We start from the raw sequence: 27,566 nt of genomic DNA on the forward strand, positions 1-27,566 counted from the left end.
GTGATAGTTTTTCATTTGGCCTCTAGAGGCTGCTCTTGCGCTATATAATGCCAGCAGACCCTTCTCAGAGCTCTCGTAGGCTACTGTGTAATGACAGCAGCCTTCTCAGCCGCTCCCGCAACGGACGCAAACCGGAAAAACTATCGGTATTGATTTTTGCCGATAACCGATTGTTCCACCAACCAGCTATCGGTGCCAATTAATCGGCAAATCGGCAAATCCGATGAATCGGTCGACCACTAATGGTAATATAAGAATATCCTATAAGTTTCAGAGCTGTTAGTCTAAGAAAAGCTTTTATAGACACCAGGCCCAGAAAATGATTCTGTTCACATCTTGACATCATCGACTGATGAAACACGCCTCTACAGAATAATAAGCACATGTAGTCCAGTAGCTCCGCCCACCGACTCATTTGATCGCACTAGCCAGCAGCAATAAACATGCCGAAGAACATTCCGCTATTCCTGGTTGTAGAAAAACACGCAGTCGCTGCATAAGCTTCTTTCTGATCCTAATATTAGGAATAAGTGGTTGAACTTTATTTTTAATGAAGATCCAGCTGACGCAGGGAAGACCGTGTGTGTGTTCGCTTCATTTCACTGCGGGATCGTTTGTAAACAAGTCTCAGGTCGAGCTGGATTTGCAGACATATTGAGATTAAAACACAATTGTGTGCTGTTTCTTCTATATTGGATCTGACAGGAATTGTGCAACACACTAATGTGAGTAAAACATGTTTTTTATATGTAATAGTATTGCATTGTCATAGAATGTATAGCTATATTGTTAGGCAGTAATGGCTGACTTTATACATGATCTCTTACTTATTCTTCAACCAAATAATTGATGAAGCTGCATGTGTGCACTTGTTTTTGTGTATAATGCCATTGGTATGACACAGGTATTACAGGAAAGGGTGAAATATGAGGACATTACCCATGTCCCCACTTTTCAAAACACTTATAAATCAAACAGGATGAGTTTTTTTGAGAAAGTAAAAATGCAGAATGTTTCCTGTGATGGGTAGGTTTAGGGGCAGGGGCAGTGTGTGTGTGGGCATGTGTTTGTGACATATCAGGACACAAATGTGTATAATGACATGGGTATGACACAGGTATTACAAGGAGAGGGTGAAATATGAGGACATTACCCATGTCCCCACTTTTCAAAAGGCTTATAAATCATACAGGATAAGTTTTTTTAGAAAGTAAAAATGCAGAATGTTTTGTATTCGTGCAGAATGCAGAACGGTTTGTTCAGTATAAAAACCATTACGCCTATGGGATGTCCCCATATGTCACAAAGACAAACGTGTGTGTGTGTGTGTGTGTGTGTGTGTGTGTGTGTGTGTGTGTGTGTGTGTGTGTGTGTGTGTGTGTGTGTGTGTGTGTGTGTGTGTGTGTGTGTGTGTGTGTGTGATGGGTAGGTTTAGGGGCAGGGGCAGTGTAGGGGGATAGAAAATAAAATAAAAATACAGTTTGTACAGTGTAAAATCCATTATGTCTATGGAATGTCCCCACGTTTCAGAAAAACAAATATGTGTGTGTGTGTGTTTGTGTATATATATATATATATATATATATATATATATATATATATATATATATATATATATACATTGCAATTCAGAATTTCAGCATAACTGCTGATGCATTGAAGAACTGATGCAAGTTCATGTTTTCGTCTTGCTCTCCATTAATGAAGTCTCTTGGGCAGCAGAGAGAGGAATATTTCCTTCCCTCTGAGAGAGCTGAAGTGAAGGCCAGAATCTGAATCTCCGTGATTGCACTGATGGATTATGGAGACAGATGCATTGCTGTCCATTATCATGCTCTACTTTCTCTGAGTGCAGACTCAGAAAATGTACTTTTTTTTTCAATGGCAGTGACATTAGCTATGTTTCCATCCACCTATTTTTATGCCGAGTTTGGGATATAGCATGAAAAAAATTGGATGGAAACTCCAAGATGTGCATACATAAAAAAAAAATATGCATGAAAAGTGTGCACCCAATTGAGTTAGATACATTTTTTATCTGATGAGAAGACGTGCATAGACCATGACGGAAACTCTTTTACAGAATAAATCCCTCAATAAGCAACAAAAAAACTTTTGCTCATTAGAGGCTATGATTGAATAACCAGCTGACCAATGCGTCGCAGCATCTCAAATGTTGGTTAGGTGGCTCTGAAAGTCTGCAATCAGAAAGATTTGGTTTAATTCCAGAAGCATCTCACATGATTGCGTTCCCAAATACCAGCATCCCATCGCAAGAGAACATGACTGTGAGTGTGTGTGTGTATTTCTCCAAAAGCGTTTTATACTATTACATATATATATATATATATATATATATATATATATATATATATATATATATATATATATATATATATATATTGTTATATATTGTTATATATTGTCATATATAGTTGATTTATTTCACTAATTCCATTCAAAAACTGAAACTTGCATATTATATTCATTCATTACACACAGACTGATATATTTCAAATGTTTATTTCTTTTCATTTTAACCTGTTAAGCTGACTTCCAAATTTTGAAAAAATCCTAAGAAATGTATACTCAGACTAAAACAAATACAGTTTGTGAATCCTTTGCACTAAAAGCATAATTATGGTCTCATTTGAAAGCAGACACCTGGCAGTTTACTGTAAAGTCAAAATGATAATATTTTTTATAATCAAAAAAAGCTATAATAAGCTTCAAAGTTTTGTAAAGTTATTAGAAATTTATTTGTATGAAATATCTTTATGAAAATAAAATTGAAGTGGGCCTTGGAGAAATCTAGAAATGCACTACAGCTAAAGCCACAAGTCTGACCATGTTATATTTCAGATCTGAAGATGATCAGTCTAAAACTCTGAATTTTATTAAACGTTTTACAAGATCGTTTCATGTGATTTTATTTTGAGATATCGCTGAAATATCAACTGATGTTTATTGCCACATCTTCTCAGCTTTCATTCGCTATATTGCCTCTATTGTTCAGAGGTGCAAACTGCCCCATTCAGTTTGTCTCCCCGGCACACATTCACACTTCTGCGGACTGGTTATGGCTCTAATTATTATTCTTTTGTCTGCATTATAATTACTAACGATTCTCTATTCAAACTGTTCTATTCAAACCTCATTTCTAAATCAAACCTCTCACTTTACCCTCACTGAGACTCTATTGAATGCATTTCGTCCAAATAAGCATTTCAGTAGTTTTACATTTAGAAAATGTTCATAAAAATAAAGTATTTACTCAGTGGCAGGTGCATCTAGGGCAAGCTATCATGTTAGCTTAGCACACCAGCAAAAGAGCAATTTATACGATTAAAATCATGTTTTATTCAAAACTTGCTTCATATCACTTTATAATTTATATGTAGAGTGTTTTATATAACAATATGTGATCTCATATAGCTTCGGGTCAAAAAATCTGACAGAAAATATACAATGCTAAAAGCTATGTGGAATAGCATTGCATTATAAATATCATCTATTATGAAACCACCCAACATGGCATAAAGAACACAGACCAACCATATATTGCCGCGATTGTGTGTTTATGGTCTTAAAACGTGTCTATCTGCATAAAATAGCGATCTAATGATCTCTGGGAGCTATTTTGGTCATGTCAGATACTTCCTGAATGTCACATGGTGTGTCTGTTCTTCGTGAGCTAAAAATGGGGTGAATTTTCAGTGGTACAGCTTTCCAGCGCCCTCCGGCTGCCAAAATGAATTGAAAACACAGCAAATCACAGTATACTGCGCTCATAATCATACATCCGCGGATTTTGGATAAAGATTGAATAAATAATACTTCTCTGTATAGAAATTTGACTCAAACATGAGAGAATCTATCAATATTTCTCCACATCTGCACACATTTGAAGTAAAAGCCCTGAGGGAAGTTGTTTTGTCGAGTGTCTTCATGACGACCAAAGAGGAGTATTTTATGAATGGGAGCAAATGACGCGCATATTACAATCAAAAGGTAGCGACGCCCAAGATCATATTCATAACTCCTGGCACATATACACACATTACGGTCACTATAAGACTTTGAGAATAAAAAAGAGGTAAAAAAATTAAACTTTAGTCTTAGATCTTTTTAATGATGTATAGTTTGTCAAGGTAATTACTTACACCTGATAGTAATTTTGAGCTAATTTAAGCAAAGAGATCTTCAGCACGTCCTCGTCCTCGTGACGGTTATCAGGTTAATGATTATAACTGACAACTAAAGAAAATCCCAAATTCAGTATCTCAGAAAGTTAGAATACTACTTAAGACTAAAACAAAGAAAGGATTTTTAGAAATCTTGGTCAACTGAAAAGTATGAACATGAAAAGTATAAGCATGTGCAGCACTCAATACTTAGTTGGTGCTCCTTTTGGCTGAATTACTGCAGCAATGCGGCGTGGCATAGAGTCGATCGGTCTGTGGCACTGCTCAGGTGTTATGTGGCATTACACAAGGAATGTGAAGCTGAAACCCATGTCTTGCATATGTCTGTGCGTAGTGGTTCTTGAAGCACTGACTCCAGCTGCAGTCCACTTTTTGTGAATCTCCCCCACAAGTGGCATCAGTGTGATGTGTAATATTTCTGCAGCATCTTAAGTTTGCTTATTATCTGCAATTCTTCTTTCAGACTAATTAAAGCGAAGTCATATTAAAAACGCCCTGGCTAATCCAAGCTTTATAATGGTAGGAATTGTTGCTCAGTTTTTGAAGTCCATAAAAGTGAATCTGTCCATCAAATAGGTTAATAAATTCCCTTAGAAGTGAATTGATTCGTTTATGTAAGAAAACTATCCATATTTAAAACTTTATAAAGTAACGTTACGGTCGATCACCTTCCGTATTAAGATTATGGAAAAAAAGTGTTGAAAGTGCCTCTGCGGTTCAAAGGCTTACGTGACCAGTTACACTCGTCAGACGTTGCGTACGCATCTTGAAATTTGAGAAGGCACTTTCATCAACTTTTCATCTGATTGTATTTGTCTGAAAGAAGAATGTCATATATACACCTAGGATGACTTGAAGGTGAGTAAAGCATGGGGTCATTTTCATTTTTGGTGAATTATCCCTTAAAGGACTGGGGGCCCGGGCACAGTACACAGTCTCAGCCGTCTGGGTCAAGGACAGACCTCAGGTCTTTCATTGCTTCCCAAGTGGCCGAGAAAAAACAAATCCGGACACCAAGTCCTTACTGGCGAGCCCCTTCAAGCGAGAGAAAGTGGTTCCTACCTACAAACGCTCCATCTCTCTCTCAACCTCACCATCTCTGGTGTTTGGTAGAAAGGCGGTTCTGCTGACTACAGAATACGGCTACAGAATTCAGTTTAAATCTCATCCTCCTTGTTTTAATGGCATGCCCGAGCAGATGTCATTGTTAACAAAGGAGCTATAGTCCCTCTTGGACAAAGGGGCTATATAATATGTTCCCTTCCCAAAAAGGGAATCTTCACTGCCATTATTTTTTATTTATGTATGTTCTTAAGTGTCATTTCTTTGCGTGATGGTGTGAACAGCATCATCTTAATCCAGTCGATTGCACAGTTGGTTCAGTGCTGGAGTTTTTACAAGAGCGTCTCTCAGCAGGGCTGACCCCTGTTACGCTGAAGGTGTACGTGGCTGCCAAAATTCAGCTTGCCAAATTTCCATTGATGGGGCTTTTGTGGTGAGACATATCTTCGTATCCCCTTGTGCTGTACCTGACAGCTCAGGCCTATCTGCAGACCCCCGGTTTCTTCATATGATTTTTCTATTGTATTGGAAGATTTGTCAGATGTTCCCTTTGAAACTCTGGAAACTTGAGAGAAGTTTCTGACTCTCAGGGTAGTTCTGAGATAGTTTTTCTTAAAACGATGGAAGACTTGCAGGGCCTTTAAGTAACCTCCTCCTGTCTTGATTTTGTCCCTGGACTGGTCAAGGTGATATTACACCATATCCTGGACTATGACCCAAAGGTGCCTTCAACGCCATTTCATCCTTTTATTATTTAAGCTTTCTCCCATCCACTGTTTGACTCGTCAGACCAGGAGAAGTTGAACCAATCAACTCTTTGTCTGCTTTGAGGAGCACAACCAAGGCTTTGCCGCTACCAAACAAACTATATTGCACTGGGTTTCGGATGTGATTTATCTCGCCTACTTCACCTGTAGGCATCCAAGCCTATTCTATCCGGAGTATGGCTTCTTCAATGGCGTTGTCAAGAGGTGCACCTTTGCAGGGTGTTTGTACTGTGGCAGGTCCTCTCCGCACACATTCATTAGTGTATATAGTGTGGATGTGGATGTGAATCCAGGATTGTGAATAATTTTGGGTTGATTCAATCCTTTCACAGCAGGTTTGTGCTTTTCTATACTTTTCACAACCTGTCGTTCAGGCATCCTCTCAGTATGACCGTGTGTCATGTTCCCATAGCATCAACTCAACGACCCAGTATCGAAGTTCCCTTGAAAGGTAATGTCTTATGTGGCGTAGTTGGACAAGTGAACATTTTGAGTTTACTCGCTTTATTTGTTCGTGATATTCACTTCACACCAGACACAAAATTTGCATCATGGGAGGGGCTTCTGTCAGGCAGCTCATCTCGTTGCAAAATGGCTGACATGGATTGTTTTCAAATACGGCAAATAAGCTCAATTTGCCGGCTTTAAGTAACTTGTAGTCTCAATAGGGTGAATTTAGGATGATTGGGACACTTTTTCCAAGCCATGTCCAATCAGCCTGAAATCACCCTATGTATCGCTCAAATTGTGTAAAGCCCGTTTTTTACAACTTACATCTCCCTCACTTTCTTTCTTTCAAACAAGATCATTTGTATTCCTGTTTCTATAAAGTATGAAGATGTATAATACATGTATTGCATATGATTTTCACCTCATTGTTGTCACTTACTAGAGCAAGGTAGGTCAACTAATGTTGTTTGTGTGTTTTTTACATTCATAAACATCATAACTAATCAGTAATAGGCTGTTTTCTACACTGGTTTTGAGGCTCTCTCCAAAACGCTGGGTTTTGATTGGCGTGTCACTGGAGACTTAGAAGTAAACGCCCACAGCTAGGATTGACACCATAACATTTCTAAAAACCAAAATCCAGTTTTATTTTTATTTTGTTAATGATCATTATTGTCTACCCTAATTAAATGTCTACGTTTTGCTTATTTGATTTTAAATGCATTAGGCTATTTAAGGCCCTGTTTACACCTGGTATTAAGATACTTTTGGTTGATCAGATCACTTCTGGAGGTAGTCAAAAAGGGCATTTGAACAGCCACAAAAGACCCCCTACCCTCCTTCTACTGACCTAATGTGGAAACATTATGGAAAGTGCTTTAGCCAGACAAGATTTAAACTTTGTCGGCTGAAGACCCAAGTTTGGTTTGAAGATGAAAAATGTACTAGGCACAGTGTTCTCTCTCCATTCTTGATTTCTAACACACACTCACAGCGTTTGTCTGTCAGAGCAGAAACTAAAGCTGATGCTCTCCGTGTGTTTTCCTGTCTCCTCCAGTTGCATTTTATGCAAAATCTGTGAGATTATTTTGCCCATTAGATCTAAAAATCTGAAAAACACATACTTTTTTAACCCGCCCATAGCCCCTCCCAGGACAGAACAGAAGTGGCTGAAAGTGGACGAAACAGACGGATTAAAACCCCAGGTGCGAACGAGAATGTGTCTCCACTTGTCTACTTGTCATCCGATCAACAAAAACACATCTTAATACCGGTGTAAACAGGACCTAAATCACTTTGGATTAGCTAGTTGCAGCGAGTTTCAGATTATACAAAAATGTCCTGAAAATATGATAGCCTAGCAAATTATTCTGTGGCCCCACTGGCTATTGGTCACTGACCCCAGTTTGAGAACTGCCTTAGAAATGATTGTATCAATTATTATATAATAGGCTTTACAAGGTTAAGATTCACTAAAAATAACTAGTTCATAAGAGTCAATCCTTTATGAATGTGTTTGTTGCTGCGTACATCTGGTAAAGACAGCATAAAAGGGAAATGCATTAACTATTTATAGACATTTTATTATTTTATGGTACCAAATCATTCTTTCATCACATTCAATTCAGACTGAAAAGCTCACAACTCTAAACATCATTACTAAAACATCCTTGCCTCATCCTTGCCTTTCGCCTACCACTATAATTCAGGAAACCCTTTAAGAGTGTTTTAGCAAGTCCACGCCAGCCTTTTTTTATCGAAAGTCGTGAAGGACTGGCAGAAAGAAAATAGTGCACAGAAAGGAGATCTATGCATGCAAGTAAGGCACTGATGTATGATGTGTGGCAGCATTTCTTAATTGCCAAGGTGCAGCAAAATCCCATCTCAGCGGGGAAGCAAACTCAACCATTAGCTGCATATTTAATTGCGCACAGGATGCAAACGTGTCATCTGTTTGAAGAAAGAAAGTCTGTCTTTGCAAACCTTTACAAGAGGGATCATTGCCATACGTTGGATTTAGTCCACTGTCTACATGCTGTACTGCTCATAAACCACATGAACATTAAATATTAATGAGGCTGAGAAATTAAAAACAACCCATTATTTTGTCACAGAGGAGTTTACTCGGTTGGTGAGTTAATATGCCACTAGACAAGTTCTTGACGTGTGAGAGGAACTCAATTCTACATGTGTGTGTGTGGCATGACCAAATGTGAGTCATTTAATATCATCCTAACTGTATATACAATAATAAAATCATGTTTGCTCAGCATTCGATTAAAATGATTTATCTATTAAATAACCATGCAGCAATGACTATCTTTGGACAGTACATAATCGGTAACATGAACCATGAACTAACAATGGAAAATACTTTTAAAGCATTTATTAATTTCAACATTAACTAATAGATTAAAATCATAAATTGTATGTAGCACTTTATTTTAAAGTCCTGTTTCTAATGTATATTCTATAATAAGTATAATAACTGTGTAATAACTTGGTAATAATAACCCTGAACTTATCTTGAAACCATGTAGTTACATTATATTACTTTCTTAGGTAAGTCTCTGTACTGTAAAATAAAGTGCAACCATTGTACCTGTTAATATTATTTCATGGGTTTGAGCTGACACGAGCGAACAATGAACAGTTGTATTTTTATTAAAGACCCTATGATGAAATTCCTAGTTATTTATCTGTCTATGTGGTGTTTTTAATATGCTTTAAGACAAAACATGTGCAAATTCAACACCATTGCTGAGTATTTCTGACGTCACAAACTACCTTGTAACCAATCACGTCACGAGGGGGGCGGAGCTTTAGCATATCATTAACTATTTTCTGAAGAAAAGAGTCTCAAGAGAAGCAGGTTATTCTGCTGTATTTGTACTGCTGATGTGAAAAATCATGTACATTTATGGTGAATTATGTATATGATGATGATATGATGAACTCCACTGTTTCTAAGGATGCTGATTGCTAGAAGGTAGACTGAGATGGCGAACAGGAACATGGTTTGTGTGACATTAGCAACACATTATTTACAATAGTCAAGCCAAAGGCTAATCATATTAATTACCGTTATGTGTCCGACATTGTAGAGAGAGAGTTACCTTTGAGCAGCGTTTGCCAGAGGTGGGCAGTAAATTTACTTGAGTACTGTACTTAAGGACACTTTTTGAGTATCTGTACTTTACTTGAGTATTACTTTTTCTGTAAACTAATGACTTTAACTTCACTACATTTGAAAGACAAATATCGTCCTTTTTACTCCACTACATTTCTATCAAGGTCCTCGAAGTCAAAAGTCGTTTCTTTCGCAGCTTTGAAAATCCGTGGATGATTTTTTTCTTCTTTAAAAGGTGTTTGGGTTTTTGCAGCCTGCCAGAAATCACTCTTGTAGAGTCTCGTGAAGTTCAATGATTTCACTGCATTTTTTTTAACAGTGATCAGTTTATAGCAAAATTGCAGTAGATGGATGTCACACAAAAAAACACAAAGTTGATTATGTTTTAAAGGTCCCATGGCATGGATTTTTTAATTATTTTGTAATGTTTCCTGAGGTGTACTTATATTCTTAGTATGGTTTTTACACCAAAAAATGTCATAATTTAGAAATTTAATTAATTATTTTTTTAGAGAAACGCTATTGGTGGTTCAAAAGTTGAGTCGATGACAGTTTCAACGAATCTGGACACGGGGGGACTAATGATAAAAAAAATAATTTCTGTTTGGCTCAGGGAAACAACCCATGTGCGTTTCCTTGACAAATCAAAGCCCGCATATTTTGACGACTCATCCACGCTGATGGAGCCTCTGAATGATCAATCGCGAGAATATGATGTAGATATGTATGAAAAGCAGAGATTCTCTGTCTTTAAGGGATAATGAACACTGTTACTTACTGTTTGTGGCGGTGCTGTTGAATCCATATGGTTAAGCCTGTGCTGACACCACGACTGATAAACTGAATCCATTCTCTACTAATTCTCTGGGCGGGCAAAGCCGAGGAAGGGGAGGAAACCTTTTTCTGGTATGACGTCATAACAGGAGAATTCAAGATCAGCTCGTCTGGGTTTACACCAATCAAAATTTCTAGCCACTTGGGGACAATATTCAGACTAGGGAAACTCATATTAATGTTGAAAAACCTCATAAAATGAAAATGTCATGCCATGGGACCTTTAAGCGAACGTAAACAGTTGGAGAATATCAGATGTGTATCAGTGTATTGGATCTGTGTGTTTGGTCTTAAAGTGACAGCAGTTTTATAAAGAGCTTTGTAACTTTTCTACAAGTATTTAAATGAGTTTAAGTTAGTCGTATGCTAGTATGTCAGATGGAGCATCACTGGCTTAAACCATGATGACATAATGTACTACTATAATAAAATAATGTGTTGACATAAAAAAGGTAAATAAAGTACTTTTGAAAACAAATACTTCAGTACTTTTACTTAAGTAAAAATCTGTTTTTACAACTTTCACTTGTAACTTCACTTGTAATATTTGACCAGTAGTACTTTTAACCTGTAATGGAGTTCACCTCTGGCATTTACTATAATAACTTAAGTAAAAGTTGACCGAGTGGGTCTGAGCTGAGGATAGTTCTCATATTCATGAATCCGTGTATTGAAAACACTTTGCAATGAGGTCCAATTTGCAATGCATTAACTAACATCAAATAACAATGAGCTGTATCTATGAATTTTTAATAAAATGTATTAAAATCCCCCTGTAGTAAATAATTGTATCCCTTAAAACTCATCAAATAACATATTTAAATGTTTTTGTTTATGTCTTAGCTTGAATGTATCTTTACATCCTTGCCTCATTTAGTATAGGGAATGGGGAATTATTAGGCAAATGAGTATTTTGACCACATCATCCTCGTTATGCATGTTGTCTTACTCCAAGCTGTATAGGCTGGAAAGCCTACTACCAATTAAGCATATTAGGTGATGTGCATCTCTGTAATGAGAAGGGGTGTGGTCTAATGACATCAACACCCTATCAGGTGTGCATAATTATTAGGCAACTTCCTTTCCTTTGGCAAAATGGGTCAAAAGAAGGACTTGACAGGCTCAGAAAAGTCAAAAATAGTGAGATATATTGCAGAGGGATGCAGCAGTCTTAAAATAGCCAAGCTTCTGAAGCGTGATCATCGAACAATCAAGTGTTTCATTCAAAATAGTCAACAGGGTCGCAAGAAGCATGTGGAAAAACCAGGGCGCAAAATAACTGCCCGTGAACTGAGAAAAGTCAAGCGTGCAGCTGCCAAGATGCCACTTGCCACCAGTTTGGCCATATTTCAGAGCTGCAACATCACTAGAGTGCCCAAAAGCACAAGGTGTGCAATACTCAGAGACATGGCCAAGGTAAGAAAGGCAGAAAGTCGACCACCACTGAACAAGACACACAAGCTGAAACGTCAAGACTGGGCCAAGAAATATCTCAAGACTGATTTTTCTAAGGTTTTATGGACTGATGAAATGAGAGTGAGTCTTGATGGGCCAGATGGATGGGCCCGTGGCTGGATTGGTAAAGGGCAGAGAGCTCCAGTCCGACTCAGACGCCAGCAAGGTGGAGGTGGAGTACTGGTTTGGGCTGGTATCATCAAAGATGAGCTTGCGGGGCCTTTTTGGGTTGAGGATGGAGTCAAGCTCAACTCCCAGTCCTACTGCCAGTTTCTGGAAGACACCTCCTTCAAGCAGTGGTACAGGAAGAAGTCTGCATCCTTCAAGATAAACATGATTTTCATGCAGGACAATGCTCCATCACACGCGGCCAAGTACTCCACAGCGTGGCTGGCAAGAAAGGGTATAAAAGAAGAAAATCTAATGATATGGCCTCCTTGTTCACCTGATCTGAACCCCATTGAGAACCAGTGGTCCATCATCAAATGTGCGATTTACAAGGAGGGAAAACAGTACACCTCTCTGAACAGTGTCTGGGAGGCTGTGGTTGCTGCTGCACGCAATGTTGATGGTGAACAGATCAAAACACTGACAGAATCCATGGATGGCAGGCTTTTGAGTGTCCTTGCAAAGAAAGGTGGCTATATTAGTCACTGATTTGTTTTTGTTTGGTTTTTGAATGTCAGAAATGTATATTTGTGAATGTTGAGATGTTATATTGGTTTCACTGGTAAAAATAAATAATTGAAATGGGTATAAATTCGTTTTTTGTTAAGTTGCCTAATAATTATGCACAGTAATAGTCACCTGCACACACAGATATCCCCCTAAAATAGCTAAAACTAAAAACTAAAAACTAAAACTTCCAAAAATATTCAGCTTTGATATTAATGAGTTTTTTGTGTTCATTGAGAACATGGTTGTTGTTCAATAACAAAAAGAATCCTCAAAAATACAACTTGCCTAATAATTCTGCACTCCCTGTATTTACTTCAAGTATTATATAAATACTTTATATATGAGGGCTAAATGGAGGGAAAAGTACTTACGTAATTTGAGGCGAGATCTGGATGTAGATAATCAATACCTGCAAGGGGAATAGTATGTTACTATGCATTCAATCTTTACATGAGGAAATTTCCAAACAACACTGAACATTATCAAGCCTTTAAAGTAATATATTATGTTATTTTTAAAGGTTCCTAATGTTTTTTCAGTCTCCTGAAACAAAAAAAATTATAATTTCCCTCATAATATCCACTGCGGCGTCAGCTCTTTTCTCTCAGTGTCTGAAACGCTTCCATCAAAGATTCAGTCTCTCTAAACCCCGCCTCTCTGAGAGCTGCTTTTCTCTGATTGGTCAGAAAGCAAGCGCTCATTATCATATCTGAATCTCAGCTCTTGACACTCAGTGATACGAACAGTAACGATGGCGTGGGTTTGACTGTCTCAATCTCAGCAGAAAGCCGCGTCTCCTCCACATGAACAACACCAACGAAACTCTTCCAGTCTCAGAGACGACTAGTGTGTGAGGGCGGGTTAAGAGATACTGTTCAGTTAATGAGAACCAGAGGCGGGCATTATGCAAATAAGTTACAACTACAGTGCGTGAGGGCGGGGCTTGGCCTTCACCTGAAGCCAAAGTTCAGCCAATCAAGACCAGAGGTGGCATTATGCAAATTAGTTACTACTAGAGTGTGTGAGGGCAGAGCAAAGAGACACTGTTCAGCCAATCAAAACCAGAGGTGGGCATTATGCAAATTAGTTAAATACCTAAACAGATTCAGCAGGAAGTGAGACTGAATTACTGAAGACTCGTGTCACTTCTTTCTTTTGGATGGACAATATCTCAATTTATATACACACTATATTACTATATATATAGCTATATTACACACTAAATTAAAGGAAATATCCAATAAAGCATAAAAGGGGCACTTTAAGTCATATATCACTGGTCTCTGGTGGACAGGTTTAACTCACCGTCGTCCATTATGGCGATGGTCACACCTTTGCCGGTGAAGCCCAAGGTCCAGGCTTCTGCCACGTTGAGATCTAGCCCTGGGGTCCCATCTGCTTGGCCTGTATTTATCTAATCAAACAAGAGCGAAAGCGTCACATGAGCTGAGCATCCAACGCACTGAAAATTAGATGTTATGAGAAAAGGGAAAATAAATGTCACACAGATATTACACTTTGCTGAAACCCTGCTGAGGAGGGTTTATAAATGACAAACTAAATTAAAGAATGTTCTCCTCGGCAAAACAGACAGGGAGGCCTGTCACGATAAGCCCTGGAGAAATAAAGAGGATATCTGGATATTTTGACGCTGGCTCATGCACCATTGTTGACGGCGATGGCTAATGAGGAAAATCTTTTAAATGAAGAGTCATCAGCGATCCCGACTTATGCAATACAATCAGTTCCGATGCGTTGAAGGTCAAATAAAATGAAGACATTATGAACAATAATTACTTACGAGATACCACTGCTTGGTGAAAAGCGGGTCACTCATATTGACGTCAAAGTTGCTGATTTCTCTGTAGCCCCTCTTTTGACGGCCAAAACCTTCCTGAGGAAATACAGTTTTCACCTGGAAAACAAAGCAAAGGCAAATTACATTAGATTTGCTTGAAAACTGTGTTACAGCAGACAAATACTGTGCTTATACCAATAAGGTAGCAGAGTATAATCATCATATAGCATGGCCCTATGCAGCTTTTTGCTTATTGTAGCATTTTACAATAAGATTGACTCTAGTTAACTTCATTATTTAACATGAACTCACAATGATGATGACAGAACTGTTTTCTGCTTTATAGCTGAATCAACAAACAGAATTTGATTTTGTCTCATATTTGATTCTGTTATTTCCCTGTTTACTGCTGTGATGCTGTGTTGAAAATCTGTATTGTATAAAGCGCTAAAAAAAAGGTGACGAATTGAATTAAACAAAACTTCTACTGCATGAATTAAATATATTCAACATTTGCTGATACATTTTTAAAAATAAAACATTGCACTAATAATAATAAAATAATATATTTAATATAACTAAAATAATTAAAATAGTAACTTTTAAGGTGAGCAATAATGTTCCGTTTGTGTGTGTGTGTGAGTGTGTGTGTGTGTGTGTGTGTCCCTTTAAATGCAAATTAGTGGCTGCTCCCGCCCACTTTCATAAAGGGGGCGGAGCTTCAAGAGCTTGTGTTAGCAGCTCCATTTACCTCATGCAGACACACACACTGAAAATACCAGATACTGTTTAGTCTTTTATGATCAAACCGGAGTCGGACAATGATGGAGAGACTCAAAAAGAAGAGGGAACATGTAGAATGAAACAGGACATTTCTGAAGGGATAGAGGATGAATTTATGAGTTAACCATCTTCAGTCATTGATTAGCATATTCTGTAATGAGGATCTATAAACCACTGGTGTGGGAAATGTTGTGAGATGAGCAGAGAACATCTGAACAGGGATAGTTTAGTTTATTATGGTTATAACTTATGTTTTCATCTTTCTTTATGACATGCTATTGCATTTGTGTTCATACTGTATCAATAAATGTGACAGACGACAGCTTGAGCGACTCCCAAATGTGCTCGACTACAACAACTCTTCCTCTTCTCCACGTTCCCGGGGGCGAGGTTTATGTAAATGTTAGGGTTAGTGATGTCACTAACTCATTGTAGTCCCTATCAGCCGTTTGTTGTAGTCTTTAAAGAGATTTCTGTAAAAGAAAATATCTACCTTTGCTTTGAACTTTAAGCGTCGTAACTTTGTAGATGTTGTTTAAGCTCAAACAGCAACATTACATACTCAAAAAATTTAAAAAAGTCAAATCATAATCAACCACTCCTTTAAAAACACTTATAAGGTGGCAATCTATAAGTTAGCAATCACTAAGTTATTTGGTTGAAAAGTATTACAAGTGTTTATCATCTGTGGAAGGTGTAGGACCATAAAATAGGCAATTTAACATGAGCTCAGTGAGATTGTGCTCCTTCTGGAACCGGTCTCTAGTGGCCAGTCGGTGAGTTGCAGTTTAAGTCACTTCCATATTGGCTTCAAGAGAAACTGGGGGAGGTTACCACATGGTAGGATCTCATGCTTTCAAAGCTAGCTCACTATTGCTTATATTCTCTAAGTGAGTTAAAAAGCCTTTTGCGGACATCGAAAATACAACATCTGCTGGAGATCATCCATGAAGTCTTATCAGTAGGCAGAGCAGAGTTTGAAAGTGCCGGATTACTCATGGTTGGACGGTTGTCCTTTAAACCAGCACACTAAAGGAGCTTCACAGCGAGACCCTTCACCTCAACAGCAGCAGAAACCCCCTGAAGCCCATCACTACCAAAGCATGACGTCAGCCATGCCTCACAGACAAAGAAACCCCCAATTACACTCTCACATTTACATGAGCGCTCGCTCCCGAAATAAAGACAAAACAGATCAAAGTCTGCACTGTTTCAAAGAGCGCTTTGATGGCGGCTCAAACCGGCCCTCCAGACAACACACAAACTAGCATCAAATCAGCAGTTTTCTTTTTCAAGGCCATTTTGCTTCCTAATTTACATTTTGATCTTGGTTGTATAGCCAAGTGTAAAGGCAGAGATTAGATAGCATTTATAGAGAGCTATTATGAAACGCACACTGACTGATAAAAGTTGTGCTAAAAACCTCTAACTACATCTTCAATGTTGTATCTTCATCACATATTATGAAGCAACATTTCATGGAAATCTGTTCACATTCATGTTAGAATAAAACTTTAATTCAGCACAGTATGCGGCAAATAGCACCTTTACATCCATTCAATTTCCTTATCAAGACAAAACGCTAACAATCTGTAAGGGTATGAATAACTCTCAGTGGTGTTGGAGACCCATGAGAGGTCAGAGCTCCTTGACATTATTGATCCACAGTGGCGGTAAACCAGCACATGCAACTTCCCCTCAGAGTCATTCAAATCAGTGAATACAGACAACTTATCATCCGTGTTTGGTGTTTCGGTGCAAATAAGGGCCGTGCTAAGATACACAAAGCATCCAAGACATTATTCTGAAAAAAAAAGCTCTTCACCTTATGGTAGTACAAGTATAAAATATAAACTTATTTCTAATGCATTATAGATAAATAAGACTTGAGTTTGTGCTTAGTATCTGTAATATCTTAAAAGAGATCATTAATAATGCAGACTACAAAAAAAAACCCAATACAGATATGTTAATTTAGTGGCCTTATAGGTTGGGTTTTGTTTGATTTCCTGTTCCGTTGCCTGTGTTAATGTTTTGTTTCCGTGGTTACTCATTGATCGTTTAATGCACTGCACCTGTCACTCATTTTGTTCATTGGTTTGTGTTAGTATATATTTTGCCTGTTTTCCTTTAGTCTTTTTTTTTAACCGCATCGCATTATGTTTGATCTGTTTATGTTTTTTAAATCCAAGATTACTGAGAACCTGCTTTATTTTTAATTTGCAAATAAAGACTGCTTCAGAGGTCAGTCAGAATGTAATTTCAGAAATATTGATATGATTAGTGTTATAATTAGTTTCACTGTTTTGAATTTATTATGAAAAATATGCATCCATCAAATTCTAAATAAAACATTAAAATGATCAAATGAAATGAAGAACCTTTTATTTATAGAATAATTGAATCACTGGTTTGTCCATAAATTCCCTGTACCATATTATTAAATGTACATTCACATATCTCATGATATACAAAAATCCTCATGTGATTCGGGATTTTAGTTATAGTACAAATCTGTATTCTATTCATGTGCTTCTTTCTTCAAAAGATGACAAGAGAATCTAGCTCTACCAGGAACCAGATTCAAGGATGTGATAATTGAGTTGCACGGATTTGAGCTGAAAGATTGGAAAGTGACAGGTACAAGGATTAAATTGGCTTCATGGGGTTTATGGGTCGGTTTGGTCTATTGTAAAAATTCATGTCATTTGCAGAACAATTTTGAAGGACACATGACCTTTCATTTACTATTTTTGCAATCAGTTGCATTGTGTTTCACCTTATGTGATCCTTAAAAAACATTTTACCTTGGATTTATTGTTTCGTGATTAAGGGAACTGAATGGCAGTGACAGATTCAGGCATATGTTCTTAACCCTGTGTGTGTCTCTCTCATGCATCTTTGTTCTGTGAACGTGCTGTTTCCTGTGGGACTGCGCTCTGAACAGCCTGTCTTATCTCCTCGCATCTGACATACTCGTGACTCAGATGTTGCTGCTTTTTCAAAATGGCACCGTATACACTTCATATGTGCATCACTTTCCTTTCCCTTTGCAGCCAGATCTTCATATGCAATTACATTTTAATGCCTTTATTCATTTAGAAGACTGCTTTATCTGAAGAGACTTTCAAATGAGAAAAATACAAGTAGAAATGATTAATCCAAGAGAGAAATCGAGCAGGGCAGATTTGCATTCCCTAAAGAAAATACAGTTGTTTCAGAGGTCTTTGCATAAATATCCTTTGTCATTTTTTCCATAAAATTCTAAAGAACATATTCTTACTTAAACATGTCTTTAAAGAGGAAGTGTGTAATAACACTAGCTCCACTAGCATTGTTGAATTAAAACCCAAAACCCAGAGCAATATGAAGAGCTACAGTACCATTGGTTTACTTTTAGATGAGATAGAACACAAGGTTTTAAATTGAACTTCATTATAACACGTTCCTGGTCTTATTGGCCCTCATTTATCAATCTTGTGTAGAAACGGGCGTATATGTTGGCGTAAGATTATGCTTACACTCCTCTCACCGCCTGATTTATGAAGCTGTGCGCACCTCTGACATCCAGGTGTACATTTACATTTACATTTATGCATTTGGCAGACGCTTTAATCCAAAGCGACTTACATTGCATTCAAGGTACACATTTTTACATTATTGCCAGTTCTTGCTTTCCCTGGGAATTGAACCCATGACCTTGGCATTGCTAGCGCCACGCTGTACTGGTTGAGCTACAGGAAAACTATAGGTGTACGCAATACCTGCCCTTGGTAAATGCCACTGCTGAAAACGATCGTTATTAGAATAACACGCCCCTATATATTCAAGTCTCCGCCTCCCCCACGCCCTCATTTTACGCTATGGACACACGGAAGACGGCAAAGAAGCGAAACTTTTCCGATGTGGAGATCGGGCACGGCTCAATAATCTCACTCAACCACTAGTCAGGGCACTGATTAGGACATAAGTCAACGTGCTGACTCCCTGATCAGTGCCCTGACTAGTGGACTAGTGAGATAATTGAGACGCGCGCCATCAAGACCATCACCAGGGAAGTGGGAAAAAACGAAATGGTTTTATTTGAGAGTTTAAAGAGTGGGATTAAAGGCGCCCACAAAAAAAACATGCACCCAAATTACGAGTACTGTTAAAAGTGTGGAGGTTGAGAAGCGCGCTCCAGCAGTTTAAAGCTTTTTGGATGAGAAATTACCATCACAATCCATTATTTTACAGCACATATTTTGAAACAATTAGCATTTAATTTCATATCACGGCACATGTGGGCTATTGGGTGTACGATAGTGATGATGATGGTGATGTGGAGGACCATTCATTCACATTAATAATTGCATGACAATTTGTAAGATTCTTATTATTCTTATGATTTTTATTATTAATGATGCTTATTGTTATTTAGAAGAAGAATGTCGTTATTATTTATTTTATAATTGTAATAATTATTATTATTATTATTTAAAAGAAGAAGAATGTCGTTATTATTATTTTGTCAGTGTGAATTATTCAGTCCCAGTCCGTGCGCAGCTGCCGGGCCTAACCCTGAACCGTCAGGTAAAGCACACAGGCTCGACTGGAGGAATACAGGCCTACAGATCAAATGCTTTGGTAAAGTCACACAAATTAAACACTGAAGTCTACGTTGCACAAAAATAAACACGGAAGTTTATAATTACTATGTTTTTGTTGTTGTTGTTGTTGTTTTTACAGTGGGTCATAATATAGCATATCTTTGTCAGTGCGTTTTGTGGTGTTAGGAATTGTTTTTCTGCGCATTTTCACACTAACTCAACACTAACTCGTGCGTACACCACCTCCTGAGCTGGCGTAGGATTTGAGCGTGCCGTACGCCAACGTCCATATTGATCAATCTCAAAGTCACCGTGGGTTTGGGTGTACGCTGGAAATTTGGTGTACGCACTTTTGATTAATGAGGGCCAATGTGCACAGTTCACTACACTCTTAACAATAAAGCTTACAAAAGGGGGCTTTCAAGAAGAACCATTTTGTGTTCCATAAAGTAAACCCAAAAACCAAGAACCCTTTTCCACTTTTTGTGCGATGAAGTTAAGGTTCATCATAGAACAACAAATGCCAATAAAGAACCTTTATCATGTCCGATTACTGAAGTAAAACGGTGAGCAGAATAACGAAGAACGGCGTTATGCAACATCTGAACAGGACGGGAAGGGAGAGACAGTCCAAATGAAGAGCAGAGCAAATATTACCAGTGCCTCAGTGTAAACAACCTGAGAGGAGAGTGTGAATGAGCAGAGCACAAAAACAGATCAATACACAGCGCTCTGTCACAACACTTGAGCTGAAAATGATTGTGGCGATGGAGAAACCTCCCCTTCATTCTTCAGCATCGATTCTGAAGGGCCTTTGCTTCGAAGACTGTTTGCTTCATTATGAATGATCGCCTAAAGTGCCTAAAGTTGAGGTGAATCCATTACAAACTGTGATGCTTTTGCTCCAGGATATTAGCTTTGAACAATGTTGGGTCACCACGTCAACAAAAAGTCCTTGAAATCAAACTTAGGTCCAATGATATGCACAACCAATGCAACAAGGATGAACATTTGGGTTTCTAAATGTCTCTGGAATTTCAATGGTTTCATGCAGTCCGCATCCCAAAACACGCTGTGGTTGGCACAAACCTACACAAGGTCAAAAATATCATTTAAAAGTCACTGAAAACACCTAAATCCATTGATTTATACCAAAATCCTTATTTTTTTGCATTGAATTAAATCAGGCAATAGCTTTTATAGATAACAATTGCAAGTTATTTTAAATGTATTTGGCTAAATTCTGACAGATCACCAAAATACATTAGAGTTTGATTTGATTAGTTTGCTTTTTTTAAGTAATAGCATGATTTGAATAGCATCAGTTGTATTTTTGTTGTTTGCGTTTGCTGTCCGTTTTCAGGTGGAGACCCGCTGAGCTAAAGCACATCACAGTCTGTTAATGAGACGTGTGTCGTTTGTCAAGATGATGAATGGATGGAATGTGATGGGACTGTCATTTCTGAATTTATTACCCTGATCGATGGAACGGAGTCTAATTGAATCAAAACTCTAAGTGGGGAAGTTTTCCAAGATATCATCCGTGCGATAGAAGGAAACAGGCACGGACAAATAGAGGCATTAGTGATTGGTTTCTTGTTAAAAGTGAATTGAATTAAACATAAAACACTGGCTGGATCTGAAATCACATACTACCTTGCTATATAGTAGGTGAAGAAAAGACAAACATACAAAAGAGGTATGTCTGAATTCACAGTACTCATAAAAGAGTAGACAAACGTACCCGAAGTGTGCATACGGTGGACACTTTACTATCCTATGTGGCCACGGGAGAGGATTTGTAAAAGGCATTAAAGCAACTGATGCTTTAGGTCATCTGATAAAAGCAACACTCACACTACACACATATTCATACTAGTTTTAGCGGTCGTTGAGTCTTATTCAAAATAAGTACCCACTGTTCTTTCAATTTCACTTCCATAATGTGATGTATTTCAGAACAAGATGATCAATAAGGAAAAAATGCGGACTTGGTTTTATTAATCGGGAAATGACTAGATGGTTGGAGGCGTGCTTTATTTTATCCACAAATTCCTAAAAGTCCTAGCATACATTATTTATTATCTGAGATGGAATACCAGATTAGGCAGGAATTAGATTCAGATTATGACTATGTTTATGTGAATCAAGTTGAAATCAGTTTGTTTGCCTGATGTCCTGGGAAGATTTCACTAACAGTGACTTAATATAAAGCGGATCTATTATGCTAAATTCACTTTCATAAGGTGCTTGAACACCGATGTGTTAACAGTGTGTGTGAACATCCAGCTTATAATGGCAAAAATCCACTCACTCATTTGTTTATAATTCCCATAAATCAAAAGCAGTCTCTACAAAGACGCTAGTTCAGATTCTCCCCTACAATGACATCATCGTAGGGAGAAGCCACGCCCACAGCCAGTGCCCTATTAGCATAGACACAGCCCTGAGTGAGAAGCTCACCTTCTGCATAATTCATAATCGCTCAATTATTATGTACAGCACCATCAGAACACAGCTACTGATAGTTTCTGGCATTTTAATGCGTGAGATTGTTCCTTTTTTTTGTTGTACCGGAGCATGAGCTTTTGAAGCCCCGCCCTCTTCTTTAAAGGAGGCGGGGAGCAGCAGCTTATTTGCATTTAAAGACACACACACAAAAACTGCATTTTTGCTCACCCCCAAAAAGTGGCAATTTTAACATGCTATATAAATGATCTGTGGGGTGCTAAACATTTCACATACACACTCTAGGAACATCAGAGACTTATTTTGAATCTTGTAAAAAGGGGTATAATGCTTTAATTGAATGCATCTTCATGTTTTGAAGATCTTTGCAAACGATGAGTGAAGCTCAATATGTTGATGTTGAGGGTTCGGAAAAATTTTATGCCAGCGGATGAGTTAACACACTCCAGCCGGAGCAATGCTTTTAAGAGGTTCAGCCCTGATGAACAGACTAATAAATAATTCAACTCTTCAAGCCCGATTGAAACCCACAATTGAACATTAATAGCTGTTTAGTTATTAAAAGTGCCAAAACTGAACAGATCTTGGCATGCAAGTGCAAACCGGTGCCGTACCGCCTCACAGGATTATAGGCTTAAATCTTACAGATTGAAGTCTTCACATTTTCTGTCTCAAAAATCCATCATTCATTTAGAGCAAAATTATTTTTGTAAATAATAAAAGTCTCAGCTCTAAACAAGAAGTGCAGTCTGATCAAGCAAAATTGTGTTTAAATGCTACTGGCATGGCAGTTTATTTCTGTTTGGAGTGTATAACTGGTACTTACTGATGTTCAGAATAAAAACAAAACCAGCATGTCCAAGCTGGCATATGCTGGGCTTGACTTTATGTCCCAAATCAATCAAACTTTGATCAACTTTTTAAAGTTCAATTCATCTTATACTGACATTAAAGGGATAGTTCAGCCAAAAATGAGCCTGTGATGTTTATCTGCTGACCCCCAGGACATCATAGGTTTTTTTGTTCCTTTAGGAGAACACAAAGGAAGATTTATAACTCCAACCATTGCTCGTATAATGCATGTCAGTGGGGTGTACACAAAACGATCACTTTCTGCCAGAAACACAACAGTATTTGTGTTATTTTTTACCTCATATCAGACGAATCTCACCTAGTATTCCCAGCACCATTACTTAAAATACAGCCGCGATCATAGATATATTTACATAGATGCCTCGTTCGACCGAGCTGCACAGGCACTAATGAGGTATCTAATAATACTAATACTACTGGGAATACTAGATGAGATTTGTCTGATATGAGGTAAAAAATAACACAAATACTGTTGTGTTTCTCACAGAAAGTGATCGTTTCATGTCTTAAGACATCAGTGTGTCTCCACGAGCAGCAGGGTTTAATATGGATTCGTATGTCTGTGTGTGTTTTCCTCTCATAGAAATACACCCCATTGACACGCATTATACGAGCAACGGCTGAGTTAAAAATCTTCATTTGTGTTCTCCTGAAGAAACAAACACACCTACATCTCAGACGCCCTGGGGTCAGCAGATAAACATCACAGGCTCATTTTTGGCTGAACTATCCCTTTAAAGCATTTACAAGATAATGTATAATCCTGTACATTGAGAGGCTGTGCGATATATGTTCTGATATTGCCATGACACACAGTGCATTATGAACTAAGCATAATTTTAAATAATAAGATGTAGTTAACTAATGTTAATTGTTGGCCTCAGTGGGCACCGTAACAAGCTGTGACTATATTGTGTATTTTAGTACAACTTGAGCACATATATCAATCAGCATTCAGGATGACAACGAAGCATTTTATAACGCTCCTCATTCAAACTTCATAATGGCATAATACATGATAAAATGACAATCAAACATCAAGCCAAAAACTTGATTGACATGTTAGCCTTTAACTTGCACAAACAATGGATCTGGCATCAGATTAGCTATTGTTTTCCAATGACTAGGGCTGGTTTCTATGGGAACAAACACACTTTGATATTCTGGTCTTACCCGGTGATCCTTCGCCAGGCGGTGGAGGTGGTGAAGGCTGCGTTTCCTCCGAGTTTTAGGGATTTCCCGTGGGTAGAAATGAAACAGCCCCTCAGCGAAAGGAAGCTGAAATGACACACGTCTGTTAGAAGAGTTTGAAGAAGTGTGGAATAAAGCAAACCCAGTAGATGCACTGGAAGAGGATTGGCTTAATGTAACGATAATTCTGTTTCAAAGGTCAAATTACAGACGGTCAATATTTCATCCCGCTGTGTTGTTCATGTGAATTCATAACCTGACACTGTCATCGGCATTCAAATGTGTTGAAATATCCCCTGAATAATACTAAGATTGTTTGTGCATGCAATATTTGCATGTAAAGTAAGATGTGTGTGTGTCAAAATCAATGCCACTAATGCTCCCAACAGAAATCATCATGTGTGTTACTGTATATTTTAAACGGACACTTTTTGATCATTAGGCAAGAACTTTATTGGCTGACATCGATCTACAAAACTTAGTTCTAATAAATATCCACAGTAAATCCTAATAAGAGAACATTGGGGAAATATGTGGCATTATTTTTCGTGATAAACTCCAAGATGGAGTGGCACTACAAAAGCATGTTCATTGCACTCAACTTGAAATATTAAGAAATCACAGAGTTTTATTGCAGAACATATTAAAATGTCAGTCTGCTACAAATCAGATGCAGAAGCAGTCTTCTAAATGTAAAACCCGCTCTGAAGGGCTCTGAAACACTACATCTAAACGATATTTGGCAGCGTATTTTTAATTTGAACTCATCTTGTTGTATATTACACCATCATTTATATTCCCCTTCGCACAGTATCTCATTGTTCATTTGAATGTTGTTCTTAAAGGGATAGTTCGCCCAAAAATGAAAATGGTCCCATGATTTACTCACCCTCAATCCATCCTTATATGACTTTCTTCTTTCAGTCGAACACAATTAGTTATAGAGTTCAATTAAAAAAGTATATCATGGCTTCCCAGCTTCATAATGGCAGTGAATGGAGTGCATCCTTCCATCATAAAAGTAATTCATACGACTCCAGGAGTTAATAATGCGTACAGCCAGTGATAATAGTTTATAAAGTTATTAATATGGATATTCTTCTTCAGATGGCCTTAATTAACCCCCTGGAGTCGTATAGATTTTAATGGATGGATGCGTTTTTTTGGGCTTCAAAATCACTACCATTATAAAGCTGAGATTAGCCAGGACATTTATTAATATAACTCTGATTGTGTTCGTCTGAAAGAAGAATGTCATACACACCTAGGATGGGTTTAGGGTGTGTAAATCATAGGGTCATTTTCATTTTTGGGTCAACTATCCCTTTAAGTGACTTGAGAGGCGAGCTGAGATTGTGAAATTCTGATTAAGAAATGAAAGCAAAGTAAAGTCACTCCAGTAGCACTAACAGAGGCTTCATCCCACAATTGTTTCTCAATGTGCAGAGTAAGCAGTGAATTGCATCATTCATCGGTTCAGACAAAGAGTGCATGAATTGGAGGGATAAAATCTCTCTCTCTCTCTCTCTCTCTGATGATAAGTTGAAAGGTGTTGTTGCGAGGCATGGCCACACGTGAAGCTCTGTTCCACACCAGTGATGCTTTGACATTTGACAAGGCTGATTTGTCGAGCTAATCAAGTCCTCTGTTCTGAGATAAATGGCTCTTTATGGAGACGGAATAGATAAACATTGGGATGTCGGATGAAAGACGTGTTTATGTTCATTCTCTTACTGCTCCTCTATAGTACAATGCACTATAAAAGTATTTTGAATGCATTCATTTATATTGTAAAATGTAACCACAGTTATAATACACATTTAGAAAGTAAGTATTAAAACACAGCCGACTTCAGATCTGTGAATTCGTTTTAACTTTGGTTACAATTAATTATAAATAAAGATATAATGCATTATAGCATACATTACGAATATAATGTGAAATACATCAAATCTTTAAGTAAAGTGTTATCATACAACTAATAAGAATAGCATAATCAAAATGACATGATGTGCTATTTTCAGCAGATTTGCTGAGTTAATGTTTTGTTTTTATGTGAATATTTCTCAAACCAGAATGATGTGATTCAGTAGTGTGATGTTTTCACAATCACCTGCATTTGTATATCAAAAATATCAAAGCAATATGTGCAGGATTTCTAACAGAATCATAATTCGTATCTTTAATGTGCCCTCCGAGAATGAAATAAAATCCCACCGGTTTTCAAGTTTTATTATTTGCACATTTTTATTTCAAGTGTTCTTCTTTTATTCATCCCTTCAGGACTGGCAGCTCCCGTTGGAGAGTGCCCGTTCCTTTAGGATTTCTGAAGGAGAATTAACTCCATATGACCATTAAAAGCATGACTTTGTGAATTGATGCACCTGTCAACTTCTGAGTCTATATTCTGCAGAATGAGTATCACTTCATCCCGGTGGCTTTGTTTCTGTTGTAAACAAGAACATCATGTCCTCGGATGTAAACGATGGGTGCATATGCTTCTATATGATTGCATAATTATAAAAAGCTGCCTTTGTGGCTGATGCAAACATGCATGCATGAGCCTGAGAGTCACTTGCCTTCCTCGCACTCCCAAAGCCATGCTCCAGGGCAAGTTGCTGAGCATCTCCATTCGCCCCCTCGTGCAGCTGGACCAGATAATGATTGGTGAAGATGAGCTCCTCGTCTGCTGCAGCGATGAACACCAAAGCATTGAGCACGAGAGCCAGCGCTGTCCCATCTCGGAGGAATCCACGCATCGTGTGTGTGTGTGTGAGAGTGTGTGTATGTGTGTGTGTTTGCTCTTCTGTCTGTGAGTGAACGCTGTCAAACGGAGATCGCTTCAGCACGGCTCGTCAGGACGCATATCTCTCCTCAGTCATCGGTGCATGTGTGTATGTGTGAGTGTGTGTATGTGAGAGTGTGTGTGTGGGACCACATCTGCATGTTCAGCCTCCCTTTAATCTATAATTCATCGGCATAAACGTGTGGCTGTTTTGCATGTGACGTTCCACGGAAAGATGCCCAATAAGCTGGAGCGGGTGTGGCTGATCGCCTCTCTCCTCCCTCGCTAGTGTGGATGAAGTGCTGTACTTTCAGCACCCTGGAGAATTCCTCCATCCGAGATCCGAGATCCGACTCGGGTCAGTTCGCCAGACTCGGGTATCCACAAAGAAACCATCAACAAAATAAATTCAGCTCGTATTTGAGTTAACGCGCTCAAATTGCACCGTAAACAGTGTTTGTTTGAGCTTTAAAGATGTCGAAATCGCAGCCTAAACT

The 27,566-nt window shown here is 38.1% G+C and overlaps 1 protein-coding gene across 1 annotated transcript in view; it reads right to left on the reverse strand.

Annotated features, from left to right (window-relative positions):
• pcsk2 (proprotein convertase subtilisin/kexin type 2) overlaps positions 1 to 27,339 on the reverse strand; it is a 93,811-nt gene extending 66,472 nt beyond the window's left edge. The window contains exons 1-5 of the mRNA XM_067421778.1: positions 26,864 to 27,339; positions 24,267 to 24,371; positions 14,383 to 14,496; positions 13,887 to 13,995; positions 12,953 to 12,990 (exon numbers count right to left, since the gene is read on the reverse strand). Coding sequence (XP_067277879.1) covers positions 12,953 to 12,990; positions 13,887 to 13,995; positions 14,383 to 14,496; positions 24,267 to 24,371; positions 26,864 to 27,043 — 546 coding nt within the window. The 5' untranslated portion in view covers positions 27,044 to 27,339. The remainder of the gene's footprint in view (positions 1 to 12,952; positions 12,991 to 13,886; positions 13,996 to 14,382; positions 14,497 to 24,266; positions 24,372 to 26,863) is intronic.
• Positions 27,340 to 27,566: the final 227 nt, after the last annotated feature.

This window comes from Pseudorasbora parva, chromosome 17 (assembly GCF_024679245.1).
Source record: "Pseudorasbora parva isolate DD20220531a chromosome 17, ASM2467924v1, whole genome shotgun sequence".
Classification (NCBI taxonomy): domain Eukaryota; kingdom Metazoa; phylum Chordata; class Actinopteri; order Cypriniformes; family Gobionidae; genus Pseudorasbora; species Pseudorasbora parva.